At 44.4% G+C, this 24,222-nt stretch overlaps 1 protein-coding gene across 2 annotated transcripts in view; it reads left to right on the forward strand.

The window, feature by feature from the left end:
• The window catches only part of tpra1 (transmembrane protein, adipocyte asscociated 1), a 52,672-nt gene extending 28,702 nt beyond the window's left edge, over window positions 1-23,970 (forward strand). The window contains exons 3-11 of one of the 2 annotated variants that reach the window (XM_073072017.1): window positions 1,331-1,463; window positions 7,456-7,542; window positions 10,829-10,901; window positions 11,014-11,093; window positions 13,899-14,009; window positions 17,973-18,033; window positions 19,802-19,904; window positions 22,022-22,102; window positions 23,102-23,970. In XM_073072017.1, coding sequence (XP_072928118.1) covers window positions 1,331-1,463; window positions 7,456-7,542; window positions 10,829-10,901; window positions 11,014-11,093; window positions 13,899-14,009; window positions 17,973-18,033; window positions 19,802-19,904; window positions 22,022-22,102; window positions 23,102-23,324 — 952 coding nt within the window. In that variant the 3' untranslated portion in view covers window positions 23,325-23,970. The remainder of the gene's footprint in view (window positions 1-1,330; window positions 1,464-7,455; window positions 7,543-10,828; window positions 10,902-11,013; window positions 11,094-13,898; window positions 14,010-17,972; window positions 18,034-19,801; window positions 19,905-22,021; window positions 22,103-23,101) is intronic. The other variant, XM_073072018.1, reaches the window with a different exon arrangement.
• The last annotated feature ends 252 nt before the right edge of the window (window positions 23,971-24,222 follow it).

Consider the following 24,222-nt stretch of genomic DNA (forward strand, 5'->3'; position numbering starts at 1 on the left):
AAGAACACATTTAGAACAAAATAAGTCCGTTGCAGTGATTACGATTGTGCCGGTTGGCACAAGAACTGAATGGTTGAAGGGAAATAGCTGTTCTTGAACTTGGTGGCGTGGGACTTTGGGTTTCTGTACCTCCTGCTACTGGTAGCTGTGAGAAGATGATATGGCCCAGACGGTAGATGGGGGTGGGGGTGGGATGGATGTGCCTGTGATGTATTGAGCAGAGTCCTTCGACTGGACCAAGCTCAACATTTGTGTTGTGCATCCCTACCAAAACAAAGGGCATTAGCAAGCCCATCACATTGAGGGCCTGCACTGTCAGAGGTACTGACTTAGAGATGAGACATTAAACTGAGCAACACACACACACACAATGTTGGAGGAACTCAGCAGGTCAGGGAACGTCTAGAACATAGATCAGTACAGCTCTTCGGCCCACCTTTCACTTACTTTATCTAACCCTTCCCTCATACATAGCCCTCCGTTTTTCTTTCATCCATATGAATTTTCTTTCATCTCTTAAAGAGCCTCTTACAGGGAAAAGGCAGGAGATCAGGGGTGAGAGGGGAAATAGATCAGCCATGATGAATTGGCAGAGCAGACTCGATGGGCCAAATGGCCTAACTCTGCTCCTGTATCTTATGGTCTTAAATGTCCCTAATGTATCTGCCTCTGCCACCATCCTCAGCAGCACTTTTCATGCACCCCACCGCTTTGTGTAAAAACATACCTCTGATATCCCCAATGTAGAGTCCTCCAATCACCTTTAATCTCTTGCATTAGCTACTTCCACGCTGGGGAAAGGTCTGTGGCTATCCACTCTATCTATGCCTCTTATCATCTTCTACCTGTCTATTAAGTCACCTTTCATCGTCCTCACTCCAAAGAGAAAAACCCTAGCTCACTCAAGCTGTCCTCATAAGACATGCTGTCTAATCCAGACAAATCACCTCTACACCCTCTCTAAAGCTTCTGCATCCTTCTTATAATGAGGCGACCAGAACTGAACACAATCCTCCAAGTGTGGTCTAACCTGGGTTTTATAGGGCTGTGGTGCTCTTGAACTCAGTATCCGGACTAATGAAGGCCAGTGCTCTGTATGCTTTCTTAACTGCAGTGGATGCAGGGGAAGGGGAATCTGGGAAGGTGACATGCTCTCTAATCCTGGCATCTTTCCTATGGAGGAAAATGAATCATAGACGTTTCAGGCCAAGAGCTGGTGAAGTTCCTCCAACAGTTTTGTGTGTTTTGTGTGAAGCAGGTGATTCATTGCACTTCTGTGTCTTTGTTCCCTTCTTCCACCCTCCATCACTTCCCACTTCTCTCCCGACAGGGTTCGGTTCTGGGATGTCTTCCTCCTGATCCCCAACGTGCTTTTCTTTACGTTTTTGCTCTGGAAGCTTCCATCGGCTCGAGCGAAGATCCGTGCCACATCGAGCCCCATCTTCACCACGTTCTACATACTGGTAAGTTCTCTGCAATTAACTCACAGGCTGGTGCAATAAATGGCAGAATTCAATGATAACCTGGTGAGTTAAAGGGTCTGATCCACAGCCCTGTATCTCGTGTACAACCTGGGATCATTTCCACTTGCACCCCATCCCATCCATAAGTTCAAAGATTCAAAGTACATTTATTATCAAAGTACATATGCAGTATACAACCCTGAGATTTGTCTTCCCACAGACAGCCACGAAACAAAGAAACACCATGGAACGTGAAGGAAAACATCAAACACCCATGCTCAAAAAAAGAACAAAGTGCGCAAACACAAAAAACAAGCAAATGACACAGAGTATTAAACACCAAACTGCAAAGTCCTTGAAACAGTCTAGGAATGTTCAGCTGAGATCAGTCCAGTTCAATATAGTGCTGTGTCACTTGTTGACTGTAGACCGCACCAATCAAACCTTGCCCGAGGCTCAATACCAAATGACATAGTAGCAGCAACCTTCCATTGATAAATTGATTTTATTACTTACATCCTTCATATACACAAGGAGTAAAAATCTTTACGTTACGTCTCCATCTAAATGTGCAATTTATAGTAATTTATGATAAATAGTATGTACAGCAGAATGGTCAATATAACGTAGAAATATAGTTGCATCAGAATGAATTGATCAGTCTGATGGCCTGGTGGAGGAAGCCGTCCCGGAGCCCGTTGGTCCTGGCTTTTGTGCTGAAGTGCCGTTTCTTGGATGGTATCAGCTGGAACAGTTTATGGTTGGGGTTACAGATGTGCTGGGCTGTCAGCTGAATTCCTCCAGCATTTTTCTTTCTACATCAGATTCCAGTTTCTTCATTTTGTATCTCCGTTTTAATATTCTTAATTTAAGATTCTGACCCCTTTTTACAGCCAAACTGTTTTTCCACCAAGTCAAGATGACACCAGTAAACAATGCTACCTCAGGCGACATCTTCCAGATAGTCCACAGAACTGTTCCTTTCACATCTTTTATGTCTTTTTCTTCTAAATGTGGTTCTCGTGCAGTTGGAGCCTGCAATCTACAGTTTAGAGGTGTGTTTTTGGGCTGGCTGAGCGATCTGGCGCTTTGCTGTCTCCGAGAAGATTCCAAGAGGCCTCGAGACCAAGAAGCTAGGAGATAGGGTGTGAGTCAATCAACAAATCCATTTCTCTCCGATTAAACTGGCAAGGAAGATTGAACCATGGAGGCAAATGTGGAAGGGGAATGGGTGTTCAGAGCTGTCTACCAGCCTCTCGCTCACTGCTGCCGGAGGGAAGTGTCTGGTTGTGAGGTTCTCAATCTCTCCTCTAGCTTGCTGCTCCCAAGGGAAGGTCCCTCTCTCCCTCGAGGCTGTGGAGGATGGTTCTGCGTCTGCGGTTTATCGATTGGCCTGTTTGGGTTTTATGTTTTGTATTCTATGGTTTTCGCTCATTGTTTCTGGTTGCTGTTTATGCTGTTTGCATTTTAATGTTTGGGGTGAGGTTGGTGTTCTGTTGCCATTTGCATCATTTGTCTTTTTGTGCATAGGAGGGTGTTTGATGTTCTTGTTTCCATTCGCGCAATTTTTTTTGCTGGGGAGGTTGTTGATGTTCTTCTGTGAACAGCTTCCATAGCTTTCTTTGTTTTGTGGTTGACTGGAGAAGACAGATCTGAGGGTTGTATACTGCATACGTAACTTTGATTATAAGTGTACCTTGAACCCTGAAGTCCCAACAACCCACAGCTGGACCATAGCCCTCCATACCCCTCCCATCCATCTACTTATCCAAACTTCACGTAAACGTTGCAATCAAGCCCACATCCTCCACTTCCGCTGGAAGATTGTTACACACTCTCAACAGTGTGAAGAAGTTAACCCTTGGGTTCCCCTTAAATAGTTCACCTTACACCCTTAACCTATGACCTCTAGTTCTAGTCTTGCCCAATTTTAGTGGAAAACAGGCCTGCTTGCACTCACTCTATCTATACCTGCCATCGACGCCAGAATATAAAGGTTGGGGAGGGAAAGGAGGATAGCTAGAAGATGATAGGTGAAGCCAGGTGGGTGGGAAAGGTAAAGAGCAGGAGAGGAAGGAACCTGATAGGAGAGGAGAGTGGACCGTAGGAGGAGGGGACCCAGGGAAGTGATAGGCAGGTGAGAAGAGGTTGAAGGCCAGAGTGGGGAATAGAAGAAGAGGGGGGGAAGGGGAGGGAAGTCGATATTCATGCCATCAGGTTGGGGGCTATCTAGACGGAATATAAGATGTTGCTCCTCCACCCTGAGGGTGGCATAAGAGGAGTCTGTGGACCGAGTGTGAGGTTGGAATAGTAACTTCTGTGACAAACGAAGGGGAAGAGTCGAGGCTGTGAACCAAAGCTGAGGTACAGTGTGGAATGAGGGCATTTGGACCTCCCAGCTGGCGATGTGACTGATAGAACGGACATCTTCTCGCTGCTGTCCACGGGGTTTTGCTGGAGGTGGATCATTTCGTTCACGATTCAAGACTGTTCAATGTCATTTCCAGTGCACAGGTGTAAAGGAGACAAATCAATTGTTACTCGGATCTGCAGCAGCTCAATAAAAGTACAATAAGATAAAGAACATGATAATAGTAAGTAAATTAGATACAGTACTGGGCAAAAGGGACATATATACAGCCAGGGTGCCCAAGACTTTTGCACAGTACTGTAGTAATGTTATGTATTGCACTGTACTGCTGTCACAAAAAAACAAATTTCATAACATATGCAAGTGATTGTAAACCTGATTCTGATGTGGGTCTCTATTGTGGACTGAGAGTGGGAAGGAGGCAGGGGGAGGGGAATCATGGTTGGGAAAAAGGGGAAGAGAGAGGTGAGGGAGCAGGACGCCAGAGGGGAATTCTGTAATGATCAATAAACCAGTTGTTTAGAATTAAATGACCTTGCCTGGTGTATCTGCCTCCCCTCCCTGCCCCTGGCACCTCCTCTCTGCCACCTGTCCCACACCCCTCCTGTAGTGCTCCTCCCTCACGATCCCCAACATACTTTGCTCCTGCCAGATTTACAAACCCACTCTCCGCTCTACTGTGCAAAAGCCTTAGGCACCCTAGCTATATATATGTGCTGACGTAGCTTGCATAGTATTGTATAAATAGCTCATATACATTGATGATACATCCATAAAGTGACGCTAGGCACAGGAGTGTCTGTACATAAGGTGAATGACAGAAAATGATAAAGTAATGGTGGGGTAGATTAGTGGGTGGAGGTGTTGATCAGACCTGCTGCTTGGGGAAAGGAACTGTTTTTGAGTCTGGTGGTCCTGGTGTGAATGCTACATAGCCTCTTCCAGATGGGAGTAGGACAGTCATGAGTAGGGTGGGTGGGTTCCTTCACCCTTTTCCAGCACCTTTCTGGATATATTGACACATTTTTGATGACGATAGAAGAGGAATTGAGGGGTCTCAGCATGAACCACTGACTATTCTCCTCAGCCTGACCTGCTGAGTTCCTTCAGCATTTTGTGTGTGTGTTGCTCTGGATTTCCAGCATCTGCAGAATCTCTTGCGTTCAGGAAAGAGTTGGTCGAGCAGTTTGTGAGGTGATTCAGCAGGGACAAGAATTTACGTGATTGTCCTCACTCAACTTTAGAAAGAGTGAGTCATTCCTCACTGGAGTGCGAATGAACAACAGCTGGAGGTGCAAAATTTTGTTCAAGGACAAGGAACCAGTCGCACACTGTGAAACATTCCTAGGCCCAGCTCTAACACACACAAAATGCTGGAGGAACTCAGTAGGTCAGGCAGCATCTTTGGAGAGGAGTAAACAATCGACATTTCGGATCAAGACCCTTCATCAGGACTGGAAAGGAAGGGGGAAGAATCCAGAATAAGAAGGTGGGGGAGGACAGGAGTACAAGCTGGAAGGTGATTGGTGAGACCAGGTGAGGGGGAAGGTAGGAGGCGGGGAGGGGGAGGATGAAGTAAGAAGCTGAGAGCTGATAGGAGGAAAAGGTAAAGAGCTGAAAATAAAGGAATCTGACAGGAAAGGAGAGTGGATCATGGGAGAAAGGGAAGGAGGAGGGGAACCTGAGGGATGTAATGGGCAGGTGAGGAGAAGGGAAGGAATAAGAGGGGAGCCAGAAAGTGGAATGGAAAAAGAGAGGAGAGGGAGGGTGAGAAATTACTGGAAATGAGAGAGATTGTCAAGTTGGAGGCTTCCCGGAGGGAATATGAGGTGTTTCCCCCATCAACCTGAGGTAGAGTAGACCATGCTAGCTGTGTTTTCTGTGCTGAATTTGAAGCAGTGAAGTCTTAAAGGGACTTTGCATCTATGTAAAGAGCAAGGTCATGCTGTCGACAAATGGTGATGTCTTGTAGGCGGCTCACAACAGCAAATACGCTCACTCTGAGCTGCGAGCGCTACAGTCTGCAGCCTGTAATTTCCCTTTAAGGGATGTACCTTTGATCTGACTAAACAAACAGGTGCTTTTGTGATCTTGTGGGGGGAGTATCTGAACTAGACTCTTGAGAGTGTCAGTACGGCTGAGGCAGCCACTGGTGGGGGTGGATGCTGTGGCGAGGCCTGTTAGCAGAAATGGAACCTGTGCTTGGCTCCATTACTCAGCACTGATTAAAACATTGTCGAGGCCAAGAGTGAAACCCCAACAATGGTTCAGCACCATCTGCCTGCGTTTGACTTGCCTACTTCCAGCCACCACCGTCGGGCGGGAGGTGCAGGAGTCTTGGGTCCCACACTGCTGGTTCTGGAGCAGTTGTTGCCCTGCAGACATTGGCCTCCTGGACCGGCTTCGCTCGCCTTAGCGCTGATCAGGCTCTGCAGCCTGTCTCGGGCCATGCAGCTCATGTTACACGTGTTATGGTAGAGTAATATAATTAGTGGAAACATACATAGTTAACAACCACCAACATTGAGTTGGGGTTCACTTTAAGAGGCTGGCCTGACGCGATGACACATTACGTGAAGTCCTTTTACCTCTACAGCTTTTCTTAAACATAAAACACTTCTACCATTTTATTTGCAAAAAACTTACGTTACTTGTTTACTTTTTTTTGCTATTTGCGCGATGTCCTCCTTTGCACATTGGATGGGTGGTGATCTTTATTGTGTGTGTTTTTTTTTGTTAAATCCATTGTGTTTCTTTGTTTTGCGTGTGTCTGCAAGAAGACGAATCTCAAGGTTGTATGTGGTATACATAGTTTGATAACAAATTTGAACTTTGAGCAGGTTGTTAAAGCTGCTCTGCTGACATCTCTCACCAACGTGGACAAGGAGAGCAAAATGTTCTGCCTCCAAGTCTCCCATCACGTTTCCTCATACTGATCTGATGTAGTGGTAGTAGTTGTGCAATCATTCGAGTCAAGGATGATCTCCTCAGGCAGGGGCTCCCAAACCCCTCAGTTTAATGGTAGGGACCCATGGCATAAAAGAGGTTGGGAACCCCTGTCCCAAAGGGTTGTATATTGATGGGTCCTCAATGGCTGTAGAGGCCAATCCCGGATGTTAGTTTGGATTCCCTTTATGGAGAATGCCTGTGCGTGACATTGTTTAACACGGGAAGGCTGATGTACAGACACCACCACCATTAGGTCATTAGCCGAGGTGGTCTGTGGACCCCATCTTGGGAATCTCTGCACCACATGGTCCTTGACATTTGGAGCAACACACACAAGATAACTCAACAGATCAGGCAGCATCAAAGGAGGGGACTAACCCGTCGACGTATTGGGTGAGACTCTTCATCAGGTCCTCGTAAGCAAACAGTGAAATGCGCTGTTTGTATCAATGGCCAGGGTAGTCTGAGAGTGTGCCAGGGCAGCCCACAGGTGTCGCCATGCCTCCGGTGCCAACGTAGCATGCCTGCAGCTTACTGACCCTAACCCATATGACTTTGGAATCTAACTGAACCTCGATTGCTGGCGCTGTAAAGCTTTACGCTAACTACCAGGCTATTATGCTTTATGAGTTACAGAGTGTGCATAACCTAACGGAGCAATTTCTTCTGCAGGTCTTTGTCGTGGCAATGGTAGGCATCGCACGGGCAGTAGTTTCCATGACAGTCAGTGCATCCACTGTCGCCGTAGTAACAGATAAGGTAGGTGAAAGAATGCTATTTCTGTGGAAGTGAAAGTTCTTCAAGCACAGGTTGGTGAATTCAATGTGAAAGTTTTACAATTTTGCTCCCAGCAAGGTTGCCTCACCCTTGTGGTTCTGCTCTGAGATTAGAATAGTCTAGATTTATTTATTAATCACAAGTACGTACATTGAAACATACAGTTCTTGGGGCTTGCAGTCCTCAATCGCCAGGGATTATTGACCTCTGACCTTGGGGTGCTCTGACCCCTGGCGCCTTCCCCTTTTAGGGACATCTGGAGGTAGAGGCCCAAAGGCCCCAAGTCTGAAGCCAGAGTCCCAATGTCTTCGTGTCCAGGCCAGGGACTGAAGGTCCAATGTCTACAAGTCAAGGGCCAGTGACTGGAGGTTGGGGGCCCAGTGTCTGCAAATCTGAGAGTCTGGGGCCTGGAGGCAGCCTGTTCCGGGTCAGAGGCCTGTCTGAGTGTGAGTGGGTGGGAAAGGAGCTGGTTTTGCTGCTGCTATTGTAGCTTGTGTCATTCGGTGAACATTGTGGCATGGACACTACAGAGGATAGTAAAAACTGCCAAGACGGAGTCCCCCTCCCTCCTATTTGTGTCATTTATTGGGAGCATTGTAGACGAAGGCCCTGAAGCACTGTTGAAGATCCCGACCATCCATCCCACAATCTCTTTGACCCTCTGCCATCAGGACGGAGGTACAGGAGCATCAGAACTAGGACTGCCAGACTGGGTAACAGCTTCTTCCCTCGGGCTGTGAGACAAATGAATACCTTGCCACCATCGAGGTCTCGTCACCAGGACAGCAACTGTTTACTGTTTACCTGTGCGGTGTACTTCATGCATTTTTGAATAATTATTAGCTTATTTGTGGTAATACTTTGTTTTATGTGCTGTGTGTGATACATATTTTGTAGTTGCACCGTGGTCCAGAGGAATATTGTTTCATTTGGTTCTATATACATACAGTCGGATGACAATAACCTTGAACTGGAACTTGATGCTATGTTGGCGCTGTAATGTGTGGTGACACTTGCAGACTGCCCTCAACATATCCTTGGGTGTGTTGTTTGTTAACACACACGACACATTTCACTGTACATTTCGATGTACATGTGATATATAAATCTGAATCTGAACCTGACTGGGTGAAAGGAGCCCTGTTGTTTCCTTGAATCACTTTTAAACTCTGAAACTATCAATCCAAAATGGGGAGTGACCTTTAGTGTGGAGACAAGACAATAATTATTCTTGTTCAAAATGTTTCTTTAGTGTAGTACCGAATTAGTTTGGTTTAAGATGATACTCCTTCACTGTTTTTCCCTGAATCCAGGGGGATCTTTGTTTTAATATGGGGAATAGGTTTTGTTTTCTTCCTGGATAAAACGCTGTAAATGAACCACAGGTTAAATGACATAGATAAGGTGCATGGTGGCAGGTTAGGGGAGTCCAACACTAGGGCTATACGTTTAGGGCAGGGGTTCCCAACTTGCTTAATGGTATTGGTCTATGGCGTAAAAAAAGGTTGGGATCCCCTGGTTTAGGGTGAGAGGGGAAAGATTTAAAAGGGATCTCACACAACCAAGTTCAGAAACAATTATTACCCCTCAACCATCAGGCTCTTGAACCAGAGGGGGTAAATTCACTCCACTTCACTCGCACAGTTTGTTGCCTTTCGCACACTGGTTGTCTGCCCTGTTGGGTGGGGTCTTTCATTGATTCTATTATAATTATTGGATTTACTGAGTATGCCCGCAAGAAATTGAATTTCAGGGTTGTATATGGTGACATATAATTGGGTATATACAGTATGATGTACTTTGATATAAATTTACTTTGAATTTTTGAACTTTGAAGAACAACGTCACCCAGTGAATTGTACTTGATACAATGGTATCCATTAAGAGGCACTTGGATAGGTGTATGGAGTGGTGAGGCTTGGAGAGAAATGGGCTGAACATAGGAAATTGGGTCTATTTCAGTCTTGGGTGTATATATGTTCCCAGGTTACCTGTACACATCTGTAAACTTTCCTAACCTGTATCCTCTCTTGCCTGGGTTGACTGCACACTGTCTGTAAACTATTCTTGCCGGCACATTGTCTTAACCCTTGCCTTGCCACGTCTTCCACAGCATTGCATATGTGTTACATATTCACATGATTTACCTTCTCAGACCTCAGTAGGTGGTGGTATGACTTTGAAGATGGTAGGATGGTAAAGCTTTAACAACTTGACACATCAGAATCAGAGTCAGAATTATGTTTGCTGTCACTGGCATATGCTGAGAAATTTGTTGTTTTGCCACAGCAGTAAATTGTAATACATAATAATAAAAAAACCTATAAGTTACAATTAGAAGTATATATAAAAATTAAATAAGTTATGCGAAAGAAATGAAAAAGTGAGGTCATATTCATGGGTTCATTGTCTATTCAGACATCTGATGTGGAGGGGAAGAAGGTGTTCCTGAAATGTTGAGTGTGCATCTTTAGGCTCCTGTACCACCTCCTTGATGGTAGCAATGAGAAGAGGGTTCATCCAGGGTGATGGAGGTCCATAATGATGGATGCCTCCTTTTCAAGATGTAATGGATACTGGGGAGGCTGGTGCTTATGATGGAACTGACTGAGTTTACAACTTACTGCAACTTTTTCCAATCCTGTGCAGACGCCCCTTCACACCAGTGATGAAACCAGATAGAATTCTCTCCACAGTACATCTGTAGAAATTAGCAAGTGTCTTTGGTGACATAGCAATTCTCCTCAAACTCCTAATGAAATACAGCACTACCGTACCTTCTGCGTAATTGCATCAATGTGCTGGGCCCAGGATAGATCCTCAGAGATGTTGACACCCAAGAACATCTGGTAGAAACTGCAAAATATTTTGAGGAGTTCATGTTGGGAATAGTATAATCAGTAGTAGGAACCATCTTAAAAGTTTCTTCCCTCAGTCAGTTAATCTGATCAACCACTGCAGTTAGTCTCTCTCCACCCTCCTCTATATATTACCCAGTACTGCACTGTGCTGTAAGCACTTTAAACCACAGTTTATAATGCTGTTTACATTGTAATTATGTGCTGGTATTTATGAATTTACCCACATTTTATTCCCTATCCATACTTTAATCTCTAACTTTATTTTTATATAATTCTTTACTCTTTATAATTGCTGAATGTGTTTTTGTAGTATGTTGTGCCAACACACCACAGCAATACTTATAAATGTATATGAGGAATGAAGTTGAGCCTTGAAATGATATTCCCCATTGATATTTCCCTTTTAGGTTCTCTGGGAGATTTCGCGTTTCTTTTTGTTGGCAACCGAACTGAGTGTGATCATCCTAGGCCTGGCGTTTGGTAAGTCACGGATTTTATCCAGGTCTACGTCAGAATGCCACCCTGAATTTGTGTAAATACCGTTACTTAACCATATCTACATGAGTCTTTGTTTCATTCTCCCTGGACTTAGGGCACCTTGAAAGTAACTCGAGCATCAAGCACGTGTTGAGTATAACGACTGTTCTCGCTCTAGGATACTCGATAACACAGGTCTGTCTGAATATTCTTGTCTTCTGTGTACAGTATAAATCCATACTTCTTCGGTCAGAGCTCTATGTGTGGCAGCTGTTCCTGAGACAAAAGATCATAGATTTTCACTCTCATTTAAGTGATGCAAAAGGATTAAAAAGATCTTTAATTAGATCATAAGACATGAGTTAATTAGGCCATTCAGCCCATCAAGTCTGCTCTGCCATTCTATCATGGTTGATTTATTACTCCTCAGAACCCCATTCTCCTGCCTCTTCCTCATTAACCTTTTGTTTTGATGCCCTTACTAATGAAGAAACTGTCAACCTTGGTTCTAAATATACTCAATGACCTGACCTCTACCTCCGTCGCTGGCAGTGAATTCCACAGATTCACCATCCTCTGACTAATGAAATTCCTCATCCTTGCTCTAAAGGGACGTCCCTCCATTTTGAGACGGTGCCCTCTGCTCCTGGACTCCCCCACTATAGGAAACATCCTTTCCATGTCCTCCCTATCTGGGCCTTTCAATATTCGATAGGTAAGCTTGTTCAATTATCATTGTCACACAATCATAAGGTTCGGGAGCAGTTGTTACTCTACAACCATCGGGCTGTTGAACCAGCTTGGATAACTTCACTCACCTCAATGCTGAACTGAGTCCTTAATCATGGACTCACTTTCAAGGACTCTTCAGCTCATGTTCTCAGTATTATTTCTTTGATTATTTATTATTTACATGACTTGTCTTTTGGTTGTTTGTCAGTCTTTTTTATTTATAGTTTTTTATAAATTCTATTGTATTTCTAAGTTCAAAGTAAATTTATTATCGAAGTATGTAAATGTCACCATAATTTGAGGTTTATTTTCTTGAACACATTTACAGAATAATAAAGGAATACAAAATGAATCTCGGTAGTATGTGGCGACATATATGTACTTTGATAACTAAATTTATTTGTCTTAACTTGTACATCGATGTGAAGTGCATAGTTTGTGTCAAATCATATCAGTGAAGATTGTGCTGGGTAGCCTGTAGGAGTCACCCTACTTCTACCATACCCACAGCACACTAACCCTAACCTGTACGTCGTTGGACTGTGGGAGGAAACTGGAGCACCCAGAGGAAACCCATGAGGTCACTTGGAAAAGGTACAAACTCCTTACGAACAGCAGTGGGGACTGAACCCCAATCCTACAGCTGACACTGTAAAGTGGGGTGCTAACAACTACAGTATTGTTCCACCCAGCCTGACTTGACCCTTCAGTACAGTGCCAGTGGAGTGCAGCATTGCTTTTCAGACATTGCCCAGTCCAAAAGGTAAATATATGAAGTTGTGTATTCAAAGAATTGAATGGTTATCTCTTGGAATCCCGCCTTCTACTAGTTTCCCTCTAAATTGCACACCTGTCTGTTGAGTCGGCTACTGGATCTGGTGCAGTTGGTGTGGTCTCCTCTGCATCGGTGAACCAGACGTTGATTGGTTGACCACTTCACTGAACAACTTTACTCCGCCAGCCACAAGAGTCGGGATTTCACAGTGGCCGTCCATTTTAATATGACTCCCCATTCCCATTCTGACATGTCTGCCCAGGGCCTCCTCTACGACTGCAATGAGGCCACGCTCAGGTTAGAGAAGCAACACTTTATATTCCATCTTGGTAGCCTCTAACCTGATGGCATGAACATTGGTTTCTCCAACTTTCAGTAATCTCTCCCTCACCTCCTTCTGTCTTTTTCCATTCCCCATTCTGGTTTCCCCTCTCAACCCTTCACTTCTCATCTGCTCATTACCCTTCTCCTCCTTCCCCTTCTCCCATGATCCACTCTCCTCTCCAATCAGATTCCTTCTTCTTTAGCCCTTTACCTATTCCACCCACCTTCCCCCTCACCGATTCTAACCTGCCTCTGCCAGCTTGTACTCCTTCCCCTCCCCCTACCTGATCCTGTCCCCTTCTTTTCCAATCCTGGTGAAGGGTCTCAGCCTTAAGCGTCGACTGCTTATTCCCCTCCATAGATGCTGCCTGACCCACTGAGTACCTCCAGCATTTTGTGTGTCTTGCTCACCACTCTGACCAAGAAATGTATCAATGAGCATTCAGCCTTATCAGGATCAAAATTTGCCAAGAACAATCATGGTCACGGAAGGATCATGCTTGCCCATGGCATACGACAAGGTGCATAATGATGGTGATGATGATTTTAAGGTGACTGGAGGAAAGTATGTGGGGATATCAAAGGTAGTTTTTTGTGGTAGGTGCGTGGAACATGTTGCCAAGGGTGGTGGTAGATGCAGATACATTAGGGTCATATAAGAAACTCTTTGATAGGCACATGGATGATAGAAAATAGTGGCTATGTATGAGGGAAGGGTTGGATTAATCATTGAATAGGTTAAAGGGCCAGTATTGTGCTATAGAGTTCTATGTTCCATGTTAGAAAAATGTTATATGGACTGAAGGAAAACTTGCATTCATACAGGGATATTCACATTTTTGGGATGATCATTAATTAAGTCTCGAACTGAATTCATTATAATATTGGAAACCTGGTGGTTAAATTTACATAACAGGGTCTTGACAGGTAGCATTAGATCGTAAACAGCATGGTACAAGAACAATCCTTTTGGTCCTGAGCACGATGCCAAGTTAAATTTAACTTAAACTACAATGGTAACTTATATGTACTTTGATAATAAATTTACTTTGAACATTGAACTGTAATCCGTTCTGCCTGCCTATGAGGGAGAATGGGGATGAGGAACATTTTTCTTTAGCTTATCTGGTCAATATCTTTATGAGCTTCTCTGTTATCTGTCTTTCTAGGGAACCCTGGAGATTTTGTATCCTGATGCACATTTGTCCCCTGAGGACTTTAATGTCTATGGCCATGGAGGTCGGCACTTCTGGCTTGCCAGCTCTTGTTTTTTCTTCCTGGTAAGAAAGGTGGATTTGTTTTCATTAGCCCAGTCACTAGATGTTGATCCTTTGCTTGCAAATCCTCCCCTGTCCATGGATCATCAACTAGGATCAAGAGCATCTCCCAATTCGGTTCACCGTCTCCCCAATAGGAACTCCCTTCTCTCTGTCTTGTTCTTTTGTTTATTTCTAGGCAAAGAATCTCAAGGTGAGTAGTGTTGTAAACCTTTATTTCTCAAACTTCCTGCATCTTCTTGTGGCAAGGAAACCAACCCATCAAGTCATCGAGTCTATGCCACCTCTTTGAATGATTCCCCCCATGGTAGCGCAGGATTAGCATTGCAACATACTGATCAGTGTAGCACTTTGCAGCTCCAGGGATCGAGGTCTGTAAGGAGTTTCTGCGATCTTCCCATGACCATGCTGGTTTCCTCTGGGTAAATTGGTTTCCTCCCACTTAAGGGTTCGGGTTAGTAAACTGAGGCTATTCTACCTTAGTGCTAGAATCAAGGTGCCCCTTGTAGACTGCCCTTACTTCATCCTCAGACTATGTTGTCAATCTTTGCAAGCAATTCATTTTACTGTGTGTTTTGATCTACACATTAAGCTAATTGAGCTATTCGTTCCCTTTAAATCCTCCAAGAGGACCACAACTTTGTCGTAGGGTTTGGGGGCCTGCTTGCCTCAATGATCCGGAGAGCTATGTTGGCTGGTGGCAGGGCTTTCTGCTTTGCCTCTTGTTGGGTCACCCATGATAAACAGGTCAAAGAGTAGAGGCCAGACTAAGATTGGTCCACCGATCCTCTGGGTTTGGGGACTCAGCTCAGGTCCAACAACCCTGACTGGTCAAAAAAATTGTTCTGGAAACAGCTTTGAAGGACCCTCAGAGGACCTTCATTGCTGCCTTAAATGCCAGTGGTGTAAATGGGCAGTAGGCAAGCTCTTTAACCCTTTAATCTTCACTTGAAATGTGAACCACTTCTGGTTCAAGCAAGGTTTTTGTTCATCAAAGTCTTACGTAGCATGCCCAGGTGCGCACACAAGCTGTGGGACTGTGAATCTCACACACAACAAAGTCACCCTGTTCCCACTTACTGTGCATCAAAATGGCTGAGGAGCAGACCTCATTACACAATGGCATATAAACAGTCTCCTCATTTGCCTGCGCTTTATTTCCCAGATTTATTACATGAATAGTTTGGGCGATAGAGCACTTCCTCAGAGCAGTTTAAGGTCTCACTGCATCTATACCAGAGGCACACTGTGTTCCGGCTAATTAACAATATCTTGCAGTCTGGCTCTCAGGAGAGAAAACAACAGATCCTCACCAGTTTATGTCATTCCAACCAGACTAATGTTCGATTTAATTACATCCTGTTCTTTTTTATTTTTAAGTTGTCGACAGCAGTGACATCCACGTTCCATAAAATCATATAACTATAAGACATAGGAGCTGAACTGGGCCGTTCAGCTCAACGAGACTTCTCTGCCATTCCATCATGGCTGATTTATTATCTCTCTCAACCCCATTTCTCTGCCTTTTCCCCTTAACCTTTGACACCCTTACTAATCAAGAATCTATCAACTTCTGCTTTAAATGACTTGGCCCCCACAGCCATCTGTGGCAATGAATTCCATAGTATCACCACCCTTTGGTTAAAGAAATTCATCCTCATATCTATTTTAAAGGGACATCCTTCTACTCTTGGGCTGTGTCCTCTGGTCATAGCCTGCCACACTATAGGAAACATCCTCTCCAAGTTTACTCTATCTAAGACTTTAAGTATTGGATAGGTTTCAATGAGATCCTCCCTCATTCTTCTAAACACCAGTGAATACAGGCCCAGAGCAATTAAATGCTTCTCATACATTAACCCTTTCATTCCCAGAATCATTCTCATGTACATCCTCTGTACTCTCCCCAATGCCAGCACACCCTTTCTTCAATTATACTGCTCACAATACTCTGTCTGGTCTGACCAGTGCCTTGTAAACTCTCAGCATTACATCCCTGCTTTTGTATCGTAGTCCTCTCAAAATGAATGCTAAGATAGGCTTCATTGAGATCCCTCCCCCTATTCTTCAAAACTCCAGCAAGTACAGGCCCTGAACCAGCAAATGTTCCTCATGCATTTCATTCCCGGGGTCTCACTGTCTGTGATTATAGCTTGTCTTTTACCAGCTTTCTTCACCATTTAGCACTGAGTCATTGCCCTAGTAAAGATTTCAACTCAAACTAGCTAGCCACTCCTTGCACGTCCCAACAGAGGGCATTGGTCTTTACTGTTCCAGTTAAGCAATAATATAGAACAGTACAGGCCACTCGGCCCACAATGTTGTGCCAACCTCTTAACCTACTCTAAGAGCAATCTAGTTCTTCCCTCCCACACAGCCTCGTTTTTCCTCTCATCCATGAGTCTCCTAAATGCTTCTAATGTGTTTGCCTCTACCACCACCCCGGCAGCACTATCCACACATCCACCACTTACTTCTGACTTCTCCCTATACGTTCCTCCAAACACCTTAGAATTATAGAAACATAGAAAACCTACAGCACAATACAGGCCCTTCGGCCCACAATGCCGTGCCAAACTCATCCTTACTTTAGAAATTACCCAGGGTTACCCATAGCCCTCTATTTTACTAAGCTCCATGTACCTATCCAGGAGTCTCTTAAAAGACCCTATCCTATCCACCTCTACCATCGTTGCCGGCAGCCCATTCCACCCACTCACCACTCTCAAATTTTCCTGGTAACTACAGAGCACCAAACTACATGCAGCTGGTTGATAACATGCTTCAAGCAAACAAAACCATGAAGTGCAACATGTCACTAAAGATTCACTTTCTGCAATCCCATTTAAATTTCTTCCCTGTAAGTCTTGGCACTGTCAGTGACGAGCACGGTGAAAGGTTTCACCAGGACATTGCGGTCATGGAGAAACAGTATCAGGGCAACTGGAATCCATCAATGCCGGCTGATTATTGTTGGACACTTAAGTGAGAAGCCTGCAACACTGAGTACAAATGAAAATCATCAACATTTTTAGCTTAGCTGAGCTATAGCAAAGCATCAGCACCATTATGTAATTAAAGGCATTATTTTCAATAAAAGTTAATTTCTTGTTTTTCCAAATTCCTACATGATTCAAGTAGTCCGAAATTATATTTATGTTCAGCTTTAAGCGGTCTATCATAAACAAAAAAAAATTCTCTGGAAGCAACACTTTCAAAAAAAATTTATTGTCCAGTGTAATAATTATCCCGACAATCAAAACAAAATGCAGATGCTAGACATCACACCTCTGTCTTCTTTCTTTTCAGTCCTGATGACTGCTGCCATCAGGAAGGAGGTACAGGAGCCTCAGGACTCACACCACCAAGTTCAGGAACAGTTATTACCCCTCAGCCTTCAGGTTGTTGAACCGGAGGGGATAACTTCACTCACCTCAGCATTGAACTCTTCCCACAACATATGGACTCTCTTTTAGAAACTTTAAAACTCATGTTCCTGCACGTTGGTTGTTTCCCCATCTCTGTCATTGATTCTATTGTGTTTCTTTCTATTTACTGTGGAAGTCCACAAGAAATTGAATCAGTACACATAAAATGCCGGTGGAATGCAGCAGGCCAGGCAGCATCTATAGGAAGAAGCACTGTCGACGTTTCGGGCCGAGACCCTTCATCAGGACCTGACAAAGGGTCTCGGCCGGAAACATCGACAGTGCTTCTTCCTATAGATGCTGCCTGGCCTGCTGTGTTCCACCAGCATTTTGTGTGTGTTGCTTGAATTTCCAGCATCTGCAGATTTCCTCGTGTTTGCTTAAGGAATTGAATCTCAGGGTTGTATATGGTGACATATATGTACTTTGATAATAAATTTACTTTGACCTTTGAAGTTGTGTTGAATTTTGACCCTTTGCGTTGAGTTGCAGAAATGAACTTTTGAAAGCCATTCTAATTGTGTCCTATCTCCCTCAGGTTTATTCAGCGATTGTCATTCTCCCAAAAACCCCTCTAAGGGAGAGAATCTCCTTGCCCTGTAAGTAATATCATTTTCCCCTTCTGCTTTACTAGTCAGCGTTTGTGAGTAAGGGTCCTGTTTCTGGCAGGTTGCTCTTTCCCGTGAACCAAATACCCTCAGAGGCCTCTTCACCAGGTACACCTGTTCACCTGCTCATTAATGCAAATATCTAACCAGTCAATCATGTGGCAGCAACTCCATGCATAACAGCATGCAGACATGGTTCAGTTGTTGTTCAGAACAAACATCAGAATAGGGAAGAAATATGATCTAAGTGACTTTGACCATGGAATGATGGTTGGTGCCAGATTGGGTGGTTTGAGTATCTCAGAAATTGCTGATCTCCTGGGATTTTCATGCACAATGGTCTCTAGAATAAGGGCTCCCAACCTTGAGTCCACAGAACCCTTGGTTAACGGTAGGGGTGCAAGGCATAAAACAAGTTGGGAGCCCCTGCTGTAGAGTTTACAGAGAATGGTCTGAGAAACAAAATAAAGCATCCAGCTAGCAACAATTCTGTGGGCAAAAAAGCCTTGACAATGAGAAAGGTCAGAGGAGAATGGCCAGACTGGTTCAAACTAACTCAAATAACCGTGCATTACAACAATACTGTGCAGAAGAGTATCCCTGCACATACAGCATGTTGAACCTTGAGGTGGATGGGCGACAATAGCTGAAGACCAACGGGAGGTATCTAATAAAGTGGAAACTGAGAGTACATACTTCGATAATAAATTTATTTTGAACTTTGAATGGCATTAGTGTAGATATGAATCATTAGACTACTTATGTGTTGTATCACTCTGAATCTCTATTCCCTTCAGGGCTGGCATGGGCTCAGTTGGATGAATGGCCATCTCCCTTGTGCTAAATAAGTCATGATCATCATTATGTGCCATGTCACATGATGTGAGTGATCATGGTCACATGACCATGATTGTTCTTGGCAATTTTTCTACAGAAGTGGTTTACCGTTGACCTACTGGGAGCATCTTTACACGACGGGTGACCCCAGCCGTTATCGATACTCTTTCAGAGACTGTCTACCTGGTGTCAGTGGTTAGACAACCAGGACTTGTGATATGTACCTACCGCACATACGACCATCCAGCAGCTGCTCCCATAGCTTCACATGACCCTGATCTGGGGGTGGGGGGGTGGGGGGGAAGCACATGCTACACCTTGCCCAAGGGCGACCTGCAGGCTAGCGGAGGGAAGGAACGCCTTACACTTCCTTTGTTAGACTTATATCCACCCACTCAATAGGTAAATTCTTTACTAAAGGAGTGTCTGATGAAACAACATATCAAAATCAGAATATATTTTGCACACGGTTCTTAAATTCCGTTTTTGTGCGGAAGGAGGGCTTTGGGGGTTGATGTGCCTGTTCCATTTTTGTTCACTTTTTTTTGTGCGGAAGGAGGGCTTTGGGGGTTGACGTGCCTGTTCCATTTTTGTTCACTTTTTTTTGTGCGGAAGGAGGGCTTTGGGGGTTGACGTGCCTGTTCCATTTTTGTTCACTTTTTTTTGTGTGGGGAGGTGGGATTTGGGGGTTGATTATCATGCTGCTTTTCTTTCTTGGTTTCGTGGCTACCCGGAGAAGAAGAATTTCGGAGTTGTAATAAATGAACTTTTGTAAAGGCATCCCTGCATTGTAGGCGTTGATGTAAGATAGGGTGTGCATACAGGGATTGTCTAATTTTCTACGTATTATTGGTATCTATTGAAACTGCTCCATCTTGTTGTCTGTAAGAACCTGTTTCTTCTTTCTTCTGTACCCCTGTAGCCAAGAAGAGCTTCTACACGTACGCCGGGATTTTGTCAGCGTTGAACCTGATCCAGGGGATTGGCAGCGCGCTGCTCTGTGCCGATATTGCAGCTGGACTCTGGTAGGTGTGAGCGATTTTGTGACCGGCACCTGGCTAGAAAGTGGATCCTCCAGGTGCTCCAGTTCCCTCCCACATTCCAAAGACGTACTTCGTATATTGTGGGCATACCATGTTGGTGTTGGTAGCGTGGCAACACTTGCGGGCTGCCCCCATCATTTCCTTAGACTGTGATGGTCATTGACGCAGATGATGCATTTGAAGCAAGGATTACCCTGTTTGACCCCCTGCTGTCCAGCAAAAGGTTCAGGACACTAAAAGCCCGAACAAATAGACTGTGGAACAGCTTCTACCCCAGAGCTGAGGCCTCCATCACACCACTCCCACAGAAAATGACTGAAACTGTGAGCACACACAGGGACTCAAATACTTGCACTAACAGCACTTTGTGCATTACTGTGATATTCTGGTGCTGCTACAACTTATTTTCTGCTACTTATCTATTTAATACTGTTTTACTATTACTGTCTTGTTTTTATCTACCGCTTTGTTTGATTGCCTGAGAGGAAGCCAAACAAAGTTTCATTGTACCTGTTGTTACGTATCCTGTAACTGGATCACTTACCAGCAAAGATAGAGAGGTCCGCTGAAGTCTGATGGTACCATTTTTAAACATTTTTATTCATAAAGGGGCACAAAAGTAAGGTTAATACAAACATTCAGATAACATACGTCGTCAATACTCAATCTACAGCGCAGGTATAGTAATAATCAATAAGAAATAAGCTCTATCGTTGTCTAGGGGTAAGGTATATATTGTCCGCTGTATATCTAAAAGTCTCTTGCGTTCACTGCAGTTCCACCAGCTGCCGTCTTTTGGGGGGTCATGGTGGTGCACTTTTGTTAGAGAGAGAGAGATGGAGCTTGAATGAAACAGTTACCCGGCGGGTTTTTTTCCAACCTTTAGATGTTCGATCCGTCGGAGTCTCATTGGGGGGTGGCTGTTCACTTGTGGCCTCTCCGGTAGCTAAAGTCGTTATTTCGTGGTGAGGTCGCCAATCCCAGGCAAGGAAAAGACGCACACGAACCCCACCACCGGCTGTCGCTATTAAACGCTGTCGCAGGATTTCTAGCGTGCCTTCTGGTGCGTCTGGGGGGCTGTCTTTACAACCCCTCTTTTATCTGAGCTCACGGGGTCTCAGATGTCAATCAGGTTGGGATGATGCAATCTCTCTCCGTCTCTCCACCCACGTTGCCCTGAGGGTATACACGTAGTACAGTTCCCAATTCACAAAGGTGTCTCCACGAGACAATGACCACAGTCGCCAGCTTTTGCCTCGCCGTGAAACGAGGGACACCGCACGTATCTCTCTCTTCTCTTGGGTCATTGACCCCCCCTTCACTAGGGCTCTTGCGATTCTCACAAAGGAGGGGGCTGGGGTCATAACACTGTGTATAATGACAATAAAGGTCATTCAATTCAATTCAATTCAATAAGCATATTTATATTGATACAATAGATTACATTGATACAGGAGGGCAGGAGGGACATTTAAGAGACTCTTAGATAGGCACTTAGACATAAGGAAAATGGAGGTTTAGGGGCTGTGTAGGAGGGAAGGGATAGATCAACAGTGGAGTAGGTTAAAATGTTGGCACAGTGTTGTGGGCTGAAGGGCCTGTACAGTACTGCAGTACTCTTTGTTCTATTAGTAATCACGAGGGTAGCATTGTAGTGTAGTGGTTAGCTTAACGCTATTACAATGTTTTGTGGCGCTGGTTCAATTCCCTCTGTAAGGTGTTTGTACATTCTCACCGTGACTGCATGGATTTCCTTCAGATGCTCTGGTTTCCTCCCACATTCCAAAGATATACAGGTTGATAGGGTAATTGTTTAGCCAGCTGGTGGTGTAGTGGCATCTGCACCAGACTGTGGGGCGAGTGGTCCCGGGTTCGAGTCTGGCCAGCTCCTTGCATCCGTGCTGCGATGAGCTTCGAACTAGTGACTCGGCCTCATAAAAAACAGACAAAAGCAAAGAGACGGGGAGGTTGCCGCCTGCTGCAGCAGAAGGGTAATCGGTCACATGGCTGCAGGCTTGTTGCTTTGCTGAATCTCTAAATAAAATAATAATCCTCAGAGCTGCTGAGGTTAGTTTACCTTTATTCTCTTCATGTTACAGCTGTGTGGATGCCACCACGTTCCTGTACTTCAGTCTGTTCGCTCCACTGATGTATGTGACCTTCCTGAAAGGTTTCTTTGGGTAAGTCGCCAGTATGGGCAACTGTCTTAGGCAATGGCGGTAAAGTTCCAGAATAAAACTACCACTGGACACATCTACAAGGAACGCTGCCACACGAAAACAGCATCTGCCACCAAGGATTTCCACCATCCATGCCATGTTCCCTTCTCACAACTACCAGAAAGCCTTAGGTCCCACACCACCAGCTTCAGGAACAGTTACTACCCTTTAACCATCAGGCTCCTGAACCAGCCTGGGTTACTTCACTCACTTCAATTCTGAACTGATTGTGTACTAACTACGGACTCATTTTTTAGGACTCTACAACTCATGTTCTCAGTATTATTTATTACATATTTTTAGATTATTTTTGTATTAGCAGAGTTTGTCTTTTGCATATAGATTGTTTGTCAGTCATAGATTCATAGAACACTACAGAACAGAAACAGGCCCTTCAGCCCATCTAGTCCATGCCAAACCATTAGCCTGCCTAGTCCCATTGATCTGTATCTGGACCATAGCCCTCCATACCAATTCCATCCATGTACCTATCCAAATATCTCTTGTGTTGAAATTGACTCAGCATTTGCCACTTAATGCTCATTCCACACTCTCTATACCCCTCATAATTTTGTATACCTCTATCAAATGTCCTCTCAGTCTTCTATGTTCCAAAGAATAAAGTTGTAACCTATTCAATCTCTCCTTATAACTCAGGTCCTTCAGATCTGGTAAATTTTTGCTGTACTCTTTCAATCTTATTTACATTTTTATTTGTAGGTAGGTGACCAAAATTGCCCACAATACTCCAAATTAGGCCTCACCAATGTCTTATATAACTTCAACATAACATCCCATCTTCTGCGCTCAATACATTTGCTGCAAAACAACAAATTTTATGACATAATAAATTCTGTCGAAGCATTTCCTGTATGTTTCAATGTACTTGTGATAGATAAATGAATCTGAATTGAATGGTTTTCTTTGTCTTTTTCTCTCCCCCACCCCCCCCCATGCCAGCTCTGAGCCCAAAATCCTCTTCTCCTACAAGTCGCAGGTCGACGAGCCAGAGGAGACGGATGTCCACTTGCCCCAGACGCACACCGGCTCCCGGAAGGAAGTGCTGGACTCCGGCCCCTACTCCAGCACGCAGATTGACAGCTCGGCCTCCTACCTGGACGACCTGGCCGTGGGCAGCATCAACAGCGTGGACAGTGACCGATGGAGAATGATGAATGCTTGAGGGTGGGCGGGGCACGAGCAGCAGCCTGCAGAGTTGTGGGGGCAGCAGAGAAGGACTCTTCAGCTCTCTCCTCTCATCACTGCTTCTGACATCCTGGAATTTCAGTCATGGAATGTATGCATTACAGGATTTTATAAATCCTGCCATTTTGAATACTCCCTCATTCACACAGCATCTTCTTGCTACTTTTAAAATATTTCTACATGTGCATCCCTTGCCCCCACCATTTAAAGTCGTCAAACTATTCCATACTGTAAACTTGTTTTAATTACTGCTCCAGGCGAGGGTTTGATTTCTTCTTCTCCAATGAGGAACTGGGGAAAGTTTGAAATTGGGGCCTGGCACCCTCCCCCAGTGTTTGCTTTCTGTCTGACCTGACTTGCCTGGTTTCATTCAGCATTTGCTTTTTCAATTTCTTTCCTTGGCTACAAATGAAGGAGGCCAAAACTGGCCACCAGTGTTTAAAGACTTCATTACAAATGTCTTTGCTATGTTGACTGGGGTGACTACTCAGCCTGGTGGTGGCTGTGACATTTGTGAACAGTCCTAGTCTCTCCCACTGGAGATCGTCGGGGGCAATTCGCTCCCTCGAATACTGTCCGTTGAAAGATTGAGGATGATTAATAAAACAAAAACTTATTTTTAAGTTTTTTTGGCTTTGTCATTCATTTTATTGTTAATGGAGCAAAGTTTTGTAAAACTTTTTGTCGTGTTTAATTGTGAGAGGACTGGTGGTGAGGGCATACAATGTTGAGATTGGGTGAGGATGCAATGTGGAGGTTGAGGGAAGACACAATGTTGTTGAGGATGAGGGAAGATGTAGTGTTGAGGTTGTTGAGGGAGGACATGTGTGATTGAGGTTGTTGAGGATGAGTGAAGATGTAGTGTTGAGGTTTTT

The sequence above is a fragment of the Hemitrygon akajei genome, chromosome 19 (assembly GCF_048418815.1).
Source record: "Hemitrygon akajei chromosome 19, sHemAka1.3, whole genome shotgun sequence".
Lineage (NCBI taxonomy): Eukaryota > Metazoa > Chordata > Chondrichthyes > Myliobatiformes > Dasyatidae > Hemitrygon > Hemitrygon akajei.